The 15,831-nt window shown below is 46.9% G+C and overlaps 1 protein-coding gene across 1 annotated transcript; it reads left to right on the top strand.

Annotated features, from left to right (window-relative positions):
* Positions 1 to 13,598: 13,598 nt before the first annotated feature.
* On the top strand, positions 13,599 to 15,640 carry LOC141810719 (uncharacterized). Its single transcript, XM_074698492.1, has 2 exons — positions 13,599 to 13,770; positions 14,206 to 15,640. The coding sequence occupies exons 1-2, from the start codon at positions 13,655 to 13,657 to the stop codon at positions 15,413 to 15,415; spliced, it is 1,326 nt and encodes a 441-aa protein (XP_074554593.1). The 5' UTR covers positions 13,599 to 13,654; the 3' UTR covers positions 15,416 to 15,640.
* The last annotated feature ends 191 nt before the right edge of the window (positions 15,641 to 15,831 follow it).

Raw genomic sequence — 15,831 nt, 5'->3', positions numbered from 1 at the left:
TTGCAAGACACATATTTCAGAACATTTAAACATTTAAACAACAGAGGTATTTGGGAATTGTTGCAATGCTGTCTATGCCTCATCAAATGTTTTCATATAAAGAGACACAGACAACCTACAACAGACATGGGGGCCAGTTAAAGGGGGAACAAAGAGGGTTCAGGTTAATGTAAACATAGAGGAGGGCTGAGGGGCTGGATGGTCCTGAGTCAGGTCCTCACTGACCATCACTGGAGGTTTCTCTTTTTCTTTGAAAAAGTCCCAGGAACCTTCTGGTCTTTGATCTTTTTGGAGCTGCCTGGGCTCCCTGGGTGACCTGGGCTGCTTCAGATGCTTTGGCTAGCTCAGGTATCTGACCATCCAGGACCTGTGAACTGTCCTCCACACTGGTGGTTGGTGTCTCTTGGTCCTCCCTCACTAGAGTCTGCTGGAGTCTGCTGATAGACTCCAGGAGAGAGGCCTTCTCCTGCTGCCACAGGGCCTGTTGTTTCTCAGCATCCTCGCAGGCTTGTTTCAGAGAGGCCTTCAACCTGGAGGTTTCTGTCTGCTCTATGAGGAGCCGTGACCTGTCCATCTCCCTCTGGCATTTCTGGGTCACCAGCTCCATTTGGGCCTGTTGCAGCTCCTCTGACTTCCTGTGACTCTCCTCTCTGTGTTGTTTCAGGAGCTGTGATCTTTCCTCAGCCCACTGGTGTTTGAGCTTCTCCAGGTCCTCTCTGGCCTGGCAGAGGTCAGTCTCCATCCTGGCAGCGTTCTCTTTGACAGACAGGATGTGGGACCTTTCCTGGTCCCACAGGTGTTGAAGCCTGTCCGTGTTGTTTTGGGCCTGGTTGTGAGCAGCCTGAATCCTGTTCCTCTCTTCAATGTGTTCATTCAGGAGGTTTGACTGTTGTTTTTCCCACTCAGACTTCAGGCTGTCTGTTTCTTCCTGGGCTCGTCTCAGAGCGGCCTCCATGGTGCAGGTTTTCTCCTTCTGCTCTTCTAGGAGACGAGACCTTTCCTGCTCCAGCTGCTGTCTCTGGATCTTCAGGTCCTTTTGGGCCGTGTGCAGGGCAGCCTTCAGTCTGCTGCTCTTCTCTTTCTCTGCCAGGCCATGAGATCTCTCAACCTCCAGCTGCTGCTTCTGAGTCTCCAGCACTTTTTGGGCCTGGGACAGAGAGGCCTTCAGCTTGGAGGTCTCCTCTTGCTCTGCCAGGCCATGAGATCTCTCCTCCTCCAGCTGCTGTTGGTGGTGTTTCAGGTCTTCTTGGGTCTGGTTCAGGGCAGCCTTCAGTCTGCTCATTTCTTCCTGCTGTGACAGGAGGTTTGCTCTTTCCTCCTCCCACTGCTGTTTCTGGATCTTCAGATCCTTTTGGGCCTGGTGCAGGGCAGCCGTCAGTCTGCTGCTCTTCTCTTTTTCTGCCAGGCCATTAGATTTCTCCTCCTCCAGCTGCTGTTGGTGGTTTTTCAGGTCTTCTTGGGCCTGGTTCAGGGCAGCCTTCAGTCTGCTCATTTTTTCCTGCTCTGACAGGAGGTTTGCTCTTTCCTCCTCCAGCTGGTGGCTGCTGTTTGCTGGATCCTCCTGGGCCTTGTTCTGTGCAGGCTCAGTGTTGCAGGTCTCAGTCTGGGCGTCTTGAGAGAGATCAGACTTGGACTCTGCTGACTGTGCCTGCTGCAGAGCAGTGTGTAATTTATGGATTTCTCCATAAAGGAGATACTTCTCCTGTCCCCACATGTGGCCCTGGTGGTGAAAGTCCCCAACAATGTGGTGCACATAGGCTTGAAGCCTGGTGGTCTCCTCTTTGTGCTCGGCCAGGCTGTCTTCTGTCTCTCTACACCGCTTCCTCTCACTTTCCAGGTCTTCCTTGAGTTTCTCCAGCTCACTAACAGCTTCCCTTGCTGTGTCCTCAGCCAGGAGAAGCTTCCTGTCAGAGGAAACATTGGCTTCATGATGTTGGAGCTGATGTTTTAACTGCTCCACCTCATGGGGCAAAGCCACTTTTTCCTTCTCAGGTCTTGAGACCTGATCCTCTTTGTCTTCTGGGCTGCCAAATTCCAGCTGAGGGACCTGGATCTCAGTCTTATCAATGAGCAGATGTTTGCTAAAAACCACTGCGCTGCACGGCACTTTACGTGCAGAAACAGACTTTTTGACAGTTTCTGCTGGCTGTGGTTTTTTTGCTGACTTAACAGGCTGAAGTCTTGGCTGGGGTCCAGGTTTGGGTCCAGGCTGAGGTGCTGGTCCAGGCTGAGGTGCTGGTGCGGGCTGGGGTCCAGGCTGAGGTGTTGGTCCTGGCTGAGGTGTTGGTCCAGGCTGAGGTGTTGGTCCAGGCTGTGGTGTTGGTGCAGGCTGTGGTGTTGGTGCAGGCTGGGGTCCAGGCTGAGGTGCTGGTCCAGGCTGAGGTGCTGGTCCAGGCTGAGGTGCTGGTGCGGGCTGGGGTTTAGACTGGGGTCCTGGCTGAAGTGTTGGTCCAGCCTGAGGTGCTGGTCCAGGCTGGGGTCCAGGCTTTCCCTCAGGTGACTCTGCAGGCTGTGTTGTTGGAGCCGCTGCAGAGCTGTTGGTCACTTTTCTGCAGCCCTCAGCTTCCAGTTCCTCCTGAGTGTAATCTCTCAGCAGAAAAGGAAAGGACGAGGCCAGGTTGAATCCTGACTGTGTCTTCTTCTTCTTCTTCTTCTTTGAGCTGATGTTCTCAAAGTAAAAGTTATCCATCTCCTCCTCAACAAGATCAATCGGCCTTAACTCAAACTGAGGTGCCGGAGTCTGGGGCTGTGAGGGGATGTCTCTAAAGACCTTGTTTCTGCCCTTTCTGGCATTAGTCCTTACATTTCTTTCCATTGTTAAAGCTCGTGTAGATTCTGTGAATCGCAAGGTGTGTCTCTCTGTCTGGCTCAATTGGCTTGACTGAAGATACTGATCTGCAGCGTTAGGTACTGATACACAAAGACTCCTTCAGCTAAGGTCCACTGTGACATCACAACCATGTTCCAGAATCAAGAGCATTGTGATGTCACAGTGGACCCTAGCCAGGAGTCTCCTAAGGTCCACTGTGACATCACAATGCTCTTGATTCTAGATCATGGTTGTGATGTCACAGTGGACCTTAGCTGAAGGAGTCTTTGTGTATCAGTACCTAATGCTGCAGATCAGTATCTTCAGTCAAGCCAATTGAGCCAGACAGAGAGACACGCCTTGAGATTCACCGAATCTACACACGAGCATTAACAATGGAAAGAAATGTAAGGACTAATGCCAGAAAGGGCAGAAACAAGGTCTTTAGAGACATCCCCTCACAGCCCCAGACTCCGGCACCTCAGTTTGAGTTAAGGCCGATTGATCTTGTTGAGGAGGAGATGGATAACTTTTACTTTGAGAACATCAGCTCAAAGAAGAAGAAGAAGAAGAAGACACAGTCAGGATTCAACCTGGCCTCGTCCTTTCCTTTTCTGCTGAGAGATTACACTCAGGAGGAACTGGAAGCTGAGGGCTGCAGAAAAGTGACCAACAGCTCTGCAGCGGCTCCAACAACACAGCCTGCAGAGTCACCTGAGGGAAAGCCTGGACCCCAGGTGGGACCAGCACCTCAGCCTGGACCAACACCTCAGCCAGGACCCCAGTCTGAACCCCAGCCCGCACCAGCACCTCAGCCTGGACCAGCACCTCAGCCTGGACCAGCTGGACCAGCTGGACCAGCACCTCAGCCTGGACCCCAGCCTGCACCAACACCACAGCCTGGACAACAGCTGGGACCCCAGCCTGGACTAACACCCCAGCCTGGACCAACACCTGGACCCCAGCCAAGACTCCAGCCTGTTAAGTCAGCAAAAAAACCACAGCCAGCAGAAACTGTCAAAAAGTCTTTTTCTGCACGTGAAGTGCCGCGCAGCGCAGTGGTTTTTAGCAAACATCTGCTCATTGATGAGAAACCTCTGAAGAAGATAGGCGTCAACCATCAGCAGACCAAACAGGCTGAGATCCAGGTCCCTCAGCTGGAATTTGGCAGCCCAGAAGACAAAGAGGATCAGGTCTCAAGACCTGAGAAGGAAAAAGTGGCTTTGCCCCATGAGGTGGAGCAGTTAAAACATCAGCTCCAACATCATGAAGCCAATGTTTCCTCTGACAGGAAGCTTCTCCTGGCTGAGGACACAGCAAGGGAAGCTGTTAGTGAGCTGGAGAAACTCAAGGAAGACCTGGAAAGTGAGAGGAAGCGGTGTAGAGAGACAGAAGACAGCCTGGCCGAGCACAAAGAGGAGACCACCAGGCTTCAAGCCTATGTGCACCACATTGTTGGGGACTTTCACCACCAGGGCCACATGTGGGGACAGGAGAAGTATCTCCTTTATGGAGAAATCCATAAATTACACACTGCTCTGCAGCAGGCACAGTCAGCAGAGTCCAAGTCTGATCTCTCTCAAGACGCCCAGACTGAGACCTGCAACACTGAGCCTGCACAGAACAAGGCCCAGGAGGATCCAGCAAACAGCAGCCACCAGCTGGAGGAGGAAAGAGCAAACCTCCTGTCAGAGCAGGAAGAAATGAGCAGACTGAAGGCTGCCCTGAACCAGGCCCAAGAAGACCTGAAACACCACCAACAGCAGCTTGAGGAGGAGAGATCTAATGGCCTGGCAGAAAAAGAGAAGAGCAGCAGACTGACGGCTGCCCTGCACCAGGCCCAAAAGGATCTGAAGATCCAGAAACAGCAGTGGGAGGAGGAAAGAGCAAACCTCCTGTCACAGCAGGAAGAAATGAGCAGACTGAAGGCTGCCCTGAACCAGACCCAAGAAGACCTGAAACACCACCAACAGCAGCTGGAGGAGGAGCGATCTCATCGCCTGGCAGAGCAAGAGGAGACCTCCAAGCTGAAGGCCTCTCTGTCCCAGGCCCAAAAAGTGCTGGAGACTCAGAGGCAGCAGCTGGAGGTTGAGAGATCTCATGGTCTGGCAGAGAAAGAGAAGAGCAGCAGACTGAAGGCTGCCCTGCACACGGCCCAAAAGGACCTGAAGATCCAGAGACAGCAGCTGGAGCAGGAAAGGTCTCGTCTCCTAGAAGAACAGAAGGAGAAAACCTGCACCATGGAGGCCGCTCTGAGACGAGCCCAGGAAGAAACAGACAGCCTGAAGTCTGAGTGGGAAAAACAACAGTCAAACCTCCTGAATGAACACACTGAAGAGAGGAACAGGATTCAGGCTGCTCACAACCAGGCCCAAAACAACACGGACAGGCTTCAACACCTGTGGGACCAGGAAAGGTCCCACATCCTGTCTGTCAAAGAGAACGCTGCCAGGATGGAGACTGACCTCTGCCAGGCCAGAGAGGACCTGGAGAAGCTCAAACACCAGTGGGCTGAGGAAAGATCACAGCTCCTGAAACAACACAGAGAGGAGAGTCACAGGAAGTCAGAGGAGCTGCAACAGGCCCGAATGGAGCTGGTGACCCAGAAATGCCAGAGGGAGATGGACAGGTCACAGCTCCTCATAGAGCAGACAGAAACCTCCAGGTTGAAGGCCTCTCTGAAACAAGCCTGCGAGGATGCTGAGAAACAACAGGCCCTGTGGCAGCAGGAGAAGGCCTCTCTCCTGGAGTCTATCAGCAGACTCCAGCAGACTCCAGTGAGGGAGGACCAAGAGACACCAACCACCAGTGTGGAGGACAGTTCACAGGTCCTGGATGGTCAGATACCTGAGCTAGCCAAAGCATCTGAAGCAGCCCAGGTCACCCAGGGAGCCCAGGCAGCTCCAAAAAGATCAAAGACCAGAAGGTTCCTGGGACTTTTTCAAAGAAAAAGAGAAACCTCCAGTGATGGTCAGTGAGGACCTGACTCAGGACCATCCAGCCCCTCAGCCCTCCTCTATGTTTACATTAACCTGAACCCTCTTTGTTCCCCCTTTAACTGGCCCCCATGTCTGTTGTAGATTGTCTGTGTCTCTTTATATGTGAACATTTGATGAGGCATAGACAGCATTGCAACAATTCCCAAATACCTCTGTTGTTTAAATGTTTAAATGTTCTGAAATGTGTGTCTTGCAAATAATAATAATAATAAAAAAAAAAAACAATAATTCTACTTTAAAAATCTAATTGTTTTTAAACATTTCACAGCTTAAAATGACAAATGGCGTTAAAAAATATTTGAGTCTTTGATTTCATAATTGTATTTTCTATTTTTCCTCATCTTGAAGTGATTGTTTTGTTTAAAGATGTGTGTGTTGTGGTTGAGGATGCTTAAAAAAAGCTTTGTTCAGCTCAATCTGACTCTTAATCAGAAATCAAACATTGAAGAAGGATCTCTTGTCTTCTGAAATGATGAAGATAATGAAGATAGTTTTTGTTTTCTAAACCAGGTTATCATGAAAATAACTCACTGATGGATTTGCTGTAATATGTAGGAAATATTAAAAATATCATCTTGAAAAGCAGCTGCAGGTGCTGAAAGGTGTACAGGGTAAAAAAAAAACCCTGTCTGCTCAATCTCAACCATCAAAAAAAAACCCATAAAATCTTTTGTAATGATCCCTCAGCTCATCAAGACTCATTAGGCTAATCCTGGTGCTAACTGGTGCAAGGCCCAATGTTTTCAGGAGAAGCGAAGGAGGTGACCTTGAGAGCTTGCAGCGCTACATGCAAGAAAGCAAATGCAAAACGACAAAACACAAGCAAATAAAGAAAATACCTTCATCAATTCAACAACACGTGCACAACACGTGCACAACACATTGAAAAATAGCGCTGCAAATACACTACAACACAACCGAAGTGTTTCCAGAGGACACTTAAAGTAATGCACATCTGCTGACACACTTGTTGCTGGGGGTTTTCTGTCACATAATGGTTGTCATCAATTCATCCAAAATGGTGCGTTTTTCTCATTGCTGTGTGGTTAATTTTAATAGGTTTGTTGATATCTTCAAGTATGGCTTCTTTATTTATGTACTGAAGGAGATTATGTGTGATCGTACATAAAGTCCTTTTAAAGATGGATTGACAGCTCTTTCAGCCTTCTTCACACCACTGTTATGTGGTGTAGGAGAGTTAAAACATGCTGAATGGATTAACAATGAATCTCTTGTGAGGAAGTTATGAACATTAATTTTTTCAATGATGAAAGTTCACATTTTGATGGGAAAATGATGTATCAATGTATGCTAGCCGCAAGCATATTAACGCAATTTCCAGTGTATGTTAGCATCAAGCTAGCGCCAAGTGCTCTTAGCATTTTGGTAGTTTAAGAGCTAAATAACATGTTAGATGTATGAAATAGGAATCTCTTGTAAGAGAGTTTTGTATTAAGCCATTGTTAAGCCATTACAGTGTTAGCAAATTATCACCAAAGCTCAGAAGAAACAAAAGCACCTACATTTTAAAGCCTTGATACGACTTGCTACATGGTGTTGTACTCGATACCTTGACGATTCTCCATAAATCATTGACAGACACTTTAGGCAACTCCAGCAAACACCTTCTTTATTCAAACTTTGCCACCATAACACATTCTACTGTCACTTTCTACTCCTTTCATATAGTATCAAGATGGCGCCGCGGATGGTCGCCTCGGTACTGCGCTCTCTCGTACTTTGTGCGTTTTTGTGTTTTTTTAGTGCACACTGCTCTCCTTCTCTGGTCACTTACACCAGGGAAGAGCTCATAAACATTGGCCTGACATCTGGTACAATTTTTCCACCGGTTTTCACTGAACCAGGGAACTTTACAGATGTTTTGGTCGGAGGAGCAGCAGCTCTGTATGGAGTTTACAGAAGACGCCGGCGCGGGAAGCGAGCAGGCGCGCTCGTGAAACTGAGGCAGCGGGGATTACGCACTGCGCTCCCGTCTATCCACCTGGCCAACGTCCGCTCTCTGTCAAACAAGATGGATGAACTGCTGCTCCTCAACAGGAAAAACTCAGACTTTGGCAGATCCGCCGCCCTGTGTTTCACTGAAACTTGGCTCAGTGAACACATCCCCGACAGCGCTCTACATCTGCCCGGCTTCCAGCTCCTGCGCGCGGACCGCGTAACGGAGCTCTCAGGGAAGACGAGGGGAGGCGGAACATGCTTTTATATTAACGAAGGTTGGTGTACAGATGTCACAGTGTTGAAGAGGACATGTAGCCCCCAGTTGGAATCCTTTTTCATAAACTGTCGCCCGTTTTATTCACCGCGGGAGTTCTCCACGTTTGTGCTGGTCAGTGTTTACATCCCACCTCAGGCGTGCGTAACAGAGGCGCAGCAGCAGCTCGCCGACCAGATCACAGACGTGGAGAGGAAGCATCCAGACTCCCTGCTCATCATTTTAGGGGATTTTAACAGAGCAAACCTCAGCCATGAACTCCGAAAATACAGACAGCACGTCACGTGTCCCACCAGGGACGCGAACATTCTCGACCATTGCTACACCACAATAAAGGACTCATATCGCTCTGTTTCCCGTGCAGCTTTAGGACTCTCTGATCACTGTCTGATCCACCTTATTCCTACCTACAGGCAGAAATTAAAATCTGCAAAGCCTGTAGTGAAGTCAGTGAAGAAGTGGACGGATGAGTCAAGGCAGGAGCTCCAGGCCTGTTTTGACTGCACAGATTGGAGCGTCTTTGAAGCTGCAGCCACAGACATTCATGGACTTTGTGACACTGTGACATCTTACATCAGTTTTTGTGAGGACCTGTGTGTGCAAACCAAGACCTTTCGCACATACAGCAACAATAAACCTTGGTTTACTGGGAAACTGAGGCAGCTTCGCCAGGCCAAGGAGGAGGCCTACAGAAGTGGGGACAGGCTCCTGTACAAGCAGGCCAGGAACACACTGACAAAGGAGATCAGAGCAGCTAAGAGGAGCTACTCTGAGAAGCTGAGAAGACAATTCTCAGCTAACGATCCTGCGTCGGTGTGGAGGGGCCTTCAGGAGGCCGTCAACTACAAGAGACCATCCCCCCACCCTGTGGAGAACCCTCATCTGGCTGAGGAGCTGAATCTGTTTTACACCAGGTTTGAAACAGACTCCTTCACACCCCCCACTCATCCCATCAACAAAAGACTACCTGCCCCCCTGGACAGCTCCCCCCCCTTTGCAACCCCACCCGTACTGACGATCCGTGAAGAGGATGTGTGCCAGCAGTTCCAGAGACAAAAGATCAAGAAGGCTCCAGGACCTGATGGTGTCTCCCCCTCATGTCTGAGGGCCTGCGCGGACCAGCTGGCCCCCATCTTCACCCGGATCTTCAACAGATCTCTGGAGCTGTGTGAGGTGCCCTCCTGCTTCAAACGCTCCACCATCATCCCAGTCCCAAAGAAACCCTCCATAACAGGACTGAATGACTACAGGCCCGTCGCCCTGACTTCTGTAGTCATGAAGTCTTTTGAACGCCTGGTGCTGAGTTACCTGAAGGACATCACAGGACCCCTGCTGGACCCCCTGCAGTTTGCCTACCGGGCAAACAGGTCAGCTGAGGATGCAGTCAACATGGGACTGCATTACATCCTACAGCACCTGGACTCTGCAGGGACGTACGTGAGGATCCTGTTTGTGGACTTCAGCTCGGCATTCAACACCATCATCCCTGACATCCTCCACCACAAGCTCTCCCACCTCTCTGTGCCACCCCCCACCTGTCAGTGGATCTCCAGCTTCCTGACTGGCAGGACCCAGCAGGTGAGGCTGGGGTCCATCACATCCAGCACACGGACAGTCAACACCGGCGCCCCCCAGGGGTGTGTGCTCTCCCCACTGCTCTTCTCCCTCTACACTAATGACTGCACCTCAGGGGACCCCTCTGTGAAACTCCTGAAGTTTGCGGACGACACCACCATCATTGGTCTCATCCAGGATGGTGACGAGGCCGCTTACAGACAGGAGGTGGAACAGCTGGTCCTCTGGTGTGGTCAGAACCACCTGGAGCTGAACCCGCTCAAGACTGTGGAGATGACAGTGGACTTTAGGAGAAACCCCCCTCCTCCGCCCCCCCTCACCATTCTGAACAACACTGTGTCTACTGTGGACTCCTTCCGGTTCCTGGGATCCACCATCTCCCGGGATCTGAAGTGGACCTCCCACATAGACTCCATCAGGAAGAAGGCACAGCAGAGGTTGTACTTCCTCAGACAGCTCAGGAAGTTCAACCTGCCCCAGGACCTGCTCATCATTTTTTACACCTCCATCATTCAGTCTGTCCTGTGCTCCTCCATCTCGGTTTGGTTTTCCTCAGCCTCCAAACACGACAGGCACAGACTGCAACGAACTGTCAGGGCTGCAGAAAAAATCATCGGAGTCAGCCTGCCCTCCATCCAGGACTTGTACAGGTCCAGGACCAGGAAGCGGGCTGGCAACATCTCTGCAGACCCTTCACACCCCGGACACAAACTGTTTAAACTGCTCCCCTCTGGTCGGCGTTACAGAGCTCTGTGCGTCAAGACGTCCAGACACAGGAACAGTTTCTTCCCCCAGGCCGTCACTCTGATGAACACTTAACCTGCTTTAAAAAAAAAAACTCATATACCTCATGTACAGCCACAGTCTCTGTTTCTGTTTCTATTGCACATCCATCTTCCATTCCCTGTTGCAAGTTGCACATTTTTTTTATGACATTTATTCAGTGCACTATTTTTCCTAACTTAAATTGTGTATATATTTTTGTATTTACTCTGTGCAGAGTTCTTTATTTAATATTGTAATAATTATTATTCTTTTTCTACTACTTAAACTCTATTTTTCTACTCTTTTAATTCTATCCACGTTTGTACTGAGAGAGTGCAGTTTAAACCGGAGTCAAGTTCCTTGTATTCTTGAAAATACTTGGCCAATAAAGGTGATTCTGATTCTGATTCTGATTCTGATTCTTTCAGTAAATGGAAATGCTGAAGCCACCTCGCAGTAATGTAGAGCAGTGTTTCCCAACCCTGGTCCTGGAGGACCCCCTGCCCTGCATGTTTTAGATGTTACCGACTCCAACACACCTGATTCAAATGAATGGCTTGTTATCAGGCTCGAGCAGAGCTTGATCACAAAGTTTTCTGCTGACGTAACTGCTGACGGGCTCTCAGACTTCATCTTCAGCCTCCATCTTGGACAGCCTGACAGCTCCTGGTGTCACAGTAACAGTTAAGTGCACGTAGAGAAGAGAAGGTCACAGATATGAGGAACAATATTTAAACCTCCTGATATACAAATACTTATCAAAGTTATAAAATTTATGTCTGGAAATAGTGTAAACAAACCAAATCATTCTAAATAAATGCGACGTATGGTCCAGTGTGACTTATATCTGTTGTTTTCCTCTTCATGACGCATTTTTTGACCAATACGACTTTAAAAAAATGCATAATCACACTACGGAGTAACCTTTAGTCCAAAAATTATAGTACTTGTTTATTACTGAAAAGTGACTGTTGTTAATAAATATTTAAGCAGACAGTGTTTTAGGCAGTTAAGAAAATCCAACCTGATCAGAGCTAGTACCTGATAATGACCTGTGGTGTTACAAAACATTAAACATTTATGTGGTCTTGATTTAAGCCTGAACAGAGGTCATTCACACAAAAAAAGGTTTTTAATCTATTTCAGGTCAACTTTAGCATGTCATTGTCAGCTTTAATCATATTTAACATAATTATCCAACAACAAAATTGTGGCTAGTGAAAATACTGAGTGGCCAGTAACTCTGGGAAAACACTAGCCACAGTGGCCGGTGGGCAAAAAAGTTAATGTCAAGCCCTGCTTACAACCACTCGAATCCTCAGAATTCTCGAATCAGGAAAAACAAACAAAACAATCACTTCGAACAACACAAGTAGACATGGTGGTTTCACTAAGTAAGGCTGAAATTAAATCATTCGTGAAAAAGTATGCACAGGACACATGGCAGGAATATTGGGATATTAGTGATACAGTGATAAGACGTCTGCATCAGATTCAAAGATATGTGGGTGGTGGGAGGAAAGTACGATTCAAGCGCAGGGAACAAAACATTTTAACACGTCTCAGAATAGTGCACACAGGTCTCAATTATAGTCTGCACAGAACAGGCAAGCACCCAAATGGAAACTGCAGTCACTGCAATCAATTAGAAACAGTGGAACATGTTTTGATATACTGTAAGAAACATGATACCCAGAGAAAGAATCTCATCCAGTCTTTAAAAAAGACCAAACATCATGATTTCACATTAGTAGGTAGGGTGACCATATTTTGATTTCCAAAAAAGAGGACAACGGCACAAATTCAGACATGCTTCTTATATTCTTAATATCTTCACTGCCCCGTGGTTACTCCCGTCTGTGGAAACACCACAGTACTGGATTTTTTTGAGTGCTTCATGAGTGACTTCAACAGAATGGGGGGCTTTTACACCTAGAGATGGGTACCGAATCAGGTACTTCAAAAGGTACCGACCGAATTCTGTCAAAAGTACCGAGTACCGATTCATGTAAAATCAAAAGGTACCACGTTTAGGTACCTGAACACATCCTTGTGACTGTGAGGAAGTGAAAGAATAGTCGATTTTCCATGATGGACATGAACACAGCATTGCAAGAGTATATACTGAAGGATATATATGTTAAATTGAAATATATATATATATATATATATATATATATATATATATATATATATATATATATATATATATATATATATATATATATATATAATATTGTTAAAGAAATTGAAATTTTTTACCACATAACTACAAAAAAGTACCGAAAATTTGTACCGTTGAGCACTGGTACCGATTGCCAGGTACCGGGCATTGGTACCAGCACTCCTAAACTTTTTAGCAACGTCAGAGTCAGTTTTTAGCAAGGCACTGGTGCAATCCATGGACCTGTAGCTGTTGTGGTGTTTTACAGTATGAAATGCCATTGTCATGTCATGTGTTTCAGTGTCCATGTGAGCTTTGAGATCTCCAGCACCTTTATTGGACACTGAGACATATGTGCCAGCTTTGCACACGGTATACTCTGCCTCCCACTTGTCCCGATCGGGACGGTATGTCGGAAATTTTTTTTTGCAGTTCATCTGTGAAGCTGCACTTACGCTTAGGCATCTTCCGTGCAATACAGCTCCGCTGTCTAAATAGCCCCGTCTTCTCCGCTCTCCGTCTATGTCTCTCTCTCGCCTTCTCTCTGATCTTCTCACTCTCTATGCGTGTGTGTGCACGCGCAGAGCAGACCTGCCCACATGGCAGCCTCTCGGTAAGTGATGCGCGTCATAGTATTGTTTGCAAGCGCCGGTCAATTTACGGACGTGCGTAATGGTCCTATGAAAATCAGTGAACACCGGACATTTTCGTGAATTTATTAAACCCGCCCGGACACCCCGGACAGGACGTAAAAAGTGGACATGTCCGGGCAAAAGAGGACGCTTGGTCACCCTATTAGTAGGGCTTCTGGGTAAAACTGCCGACAGACTACAGAGTGACACTGTTGAATTTATTAAAGAAACTGAGTTAGATTGGCGAATCTAGTTTGATGTTCTGTTTTATTTATTTATTTTATTTTGATCTGTTTTGGTTTTATTCTGTTCGTTTTGTTCCTGCTTAATCTATCGTTCACATTCCAGTCCAGTTGGTGGCGGTAATGCACCTATAGTTGGTTTGCCAACCGCCAATAAACCTCAAAGAAGAAGAAGAAGAAGTACGTCATCTTGACCCAATGCGTCACTTCCGTGTCCCACACAAACCGCGATACAATGGTGCAGTGCTGTGTCCCTTGTTGTTACAACAGGAATGATGTTAATAAAACAATCCCGTACTACCGATTTCCTCTGGATGAAAACGAGAAGAGGAGATGGCTTCAAGTGATACGGTAAGTCCGATCAAATCATGAAAAATACAATGAAATGGAGGCTAGCGCTAGCAGCTAACGTCAACTAGCTAGCGCTAGCCTAGATACTGTATCCTGTTTGTGTTATGATGGTGTGGGCCAAAAATAATCACAGATGTAGAGATTCAGGTAATTTTTTACGGCAATAAAGTCATACGTAACGAGAAAAATTAATGATTTCCGAGAATAAAGTCGTTATACGAGTTTGATGTCATAAATGAGAAGAGAGTTTACAAGATTAAACTTAAGATTTTGGATCTAGATCCACTGTACCATCTCCTGCACTAACACAAAAGGATTGCGGTATCTGTGCTGCATGTGAACTCATTATACTATGATGGGGGATTAAACAAACATACACTCCAGTTTGTCTGTATACAGCACAAATTGTTTTATGTTCTTTCTTTATTTTTCCAGGCGTAAAGATTTCACCCCCAACCACAACTCAAGGGTCTGTGGGTGGCATTTTCCACATGGCAAAGCAGCCGGGCCGTCGCGGTTTGCGTGGAATGAGGGGAAGGCTCCCCCTGACCAGATCAGCCAAACAGCTAAACGCAAAAAGAAAATGCTCCCTGCGACTGCAGAGGATGAAGGAAGATCTGAACCAAGCCCAGGTCACGTCAACACTGCTCAACAGACCCCAAGTACTTCTGATGTTTTGGTGCTCCAAACTGAGAATGACATGCTCAGAAAAGAAAATGAAAAACTGAAGCAAGAACTGGAAAAACAAAAACAATCTTTTTCATTTAGTCAAATCTCCTCCCACCCTGACAGAGTCAACTATTACACTGGTTTGCCAAATGCTGCCACAGTCTCCTTTTTAGAGGCACTTCTTTCCAAAGTTGATCTCCAGTATCACTTTGATTGGAATGTCCAAAATATGCCCCTAATCGACCAGTTGCTCTTGACTTTAATGAAGCTTCGATTAAATTGTGGTGTCCTAGACCTTTCTACAAGGTTCAATTGCTGCCGTGCCACAGTCACCAACATCTTCATCACCATCTCCAGTGCCCTGCATGACATTTTGTATGTTGGCATGATGGCAAACAAAATCCCCTCCAGATTGAAGGACCGAACCTCCCTGCCAGAATGCTTCCAGCCATTTCCAAACTGTCGGATTGTGCTAGACTGTACTGAAGTGGCTGCCTCCAACACAGAAAGTTTGGACACCCTAAGTCATCTGTACAGTCATTACAAAGGATTCACCACACATAAGGCTCTGATTGGTATGGCACCCAATGGAGCTATAACCTTTGTTAGTGACCTATATGGTGGAAGCACATCAGACAAAGCAATAACAGCAGACTGCGGAGTACTTCAACAGCTAGAAGCAGGTGACATGGTGATGGCTGACAAAAGCTTTACTATTCATGACATTTTGCCTGCTGGTGTATCACTAAACGTCCCAACATTCCCTGTTAACGAACAGTTCACAACGGAGGAAGTTAACCACAACAGACTTATTGCCAGTGCAAGGGTGCATGTGGAGCGTTCCATTCAGCGCCTGAAAACATTTCACATTTTGTCCTGCATCCCATACCAGTACAAAAAGCATGCCAACAAGCTACTTAAAGTTTGCGTTTGTCTCACAAATTTACAGACACCCACTCTCCGTGAGATGGCATGAAGTGCCTCTGTCTGCCACAGTGACATCAGCCCTAAAAATTTATTTGGATAGCCAACCACTTCCCACATCAATATTGAGATGTGAATTTTTGTCCATATCGTTCAGCCCTAGTGCCTGTGTTATCATTCTCTCCTCCAAATCTGTTTTATTGTCCATATGAAATTTGAATTTTGAAATGTACTAAAATATTTCTTTCTAATCAATTTTCCCAAACTGAAATTTTTAAGAATAAATCTTAGATTCTCTTTTCAAGGTCTATGTTGGTCTGTTTCAACATTACATTCTCAAAACAATTTAATTTTTCCACCATCAACTGAATGGATAAATAGGAAGGCATTTGGATATGCATGCATGCAAGGGATGCTGAACTAAAAACAAATCTTCACACTGGTTATGTTGCTCCCACTCAATTTATT

This window comes from Halichoeres trimaculatus, unplaced genomic scaffold (assembly GCF_033239565.1).
Source record: "Halichoeres trimaculatus isolate MK-OKI-2021-1 unplaced genomic scaffold, fHalTri1.1 fHalTri1_scaffold_21, whole genome shotgun sequence".
In the NCBI taxonomy this organism is placed as follows: Eukaryota; Metazoa; Chordata; class Actinopteri; order Labriformes; family Labridae; genus Halichoeres; species Halichoeres trimaculatus.
This window is presented reverse-complemented; position numbering and strand designations above follow the sequence as displayed.

Bases quoted from the DNA above. Each gene is read 5' to 3' on its own strand.
- LOC141810719 (XM_074698492.1), top strand. From the start codon at position 13,655: ATGGTGCAGTGCTGTGTCCCTTGTTGTTACAACAGGAATGATGTTAAT. The intron at 13,771-14,205 runs GTAAGTCCGATC...TTATTTTTCCAG, and splicing joins AGATGGCTTCAAGTGATACG to GCGTAAAGATTTCACCCCCA.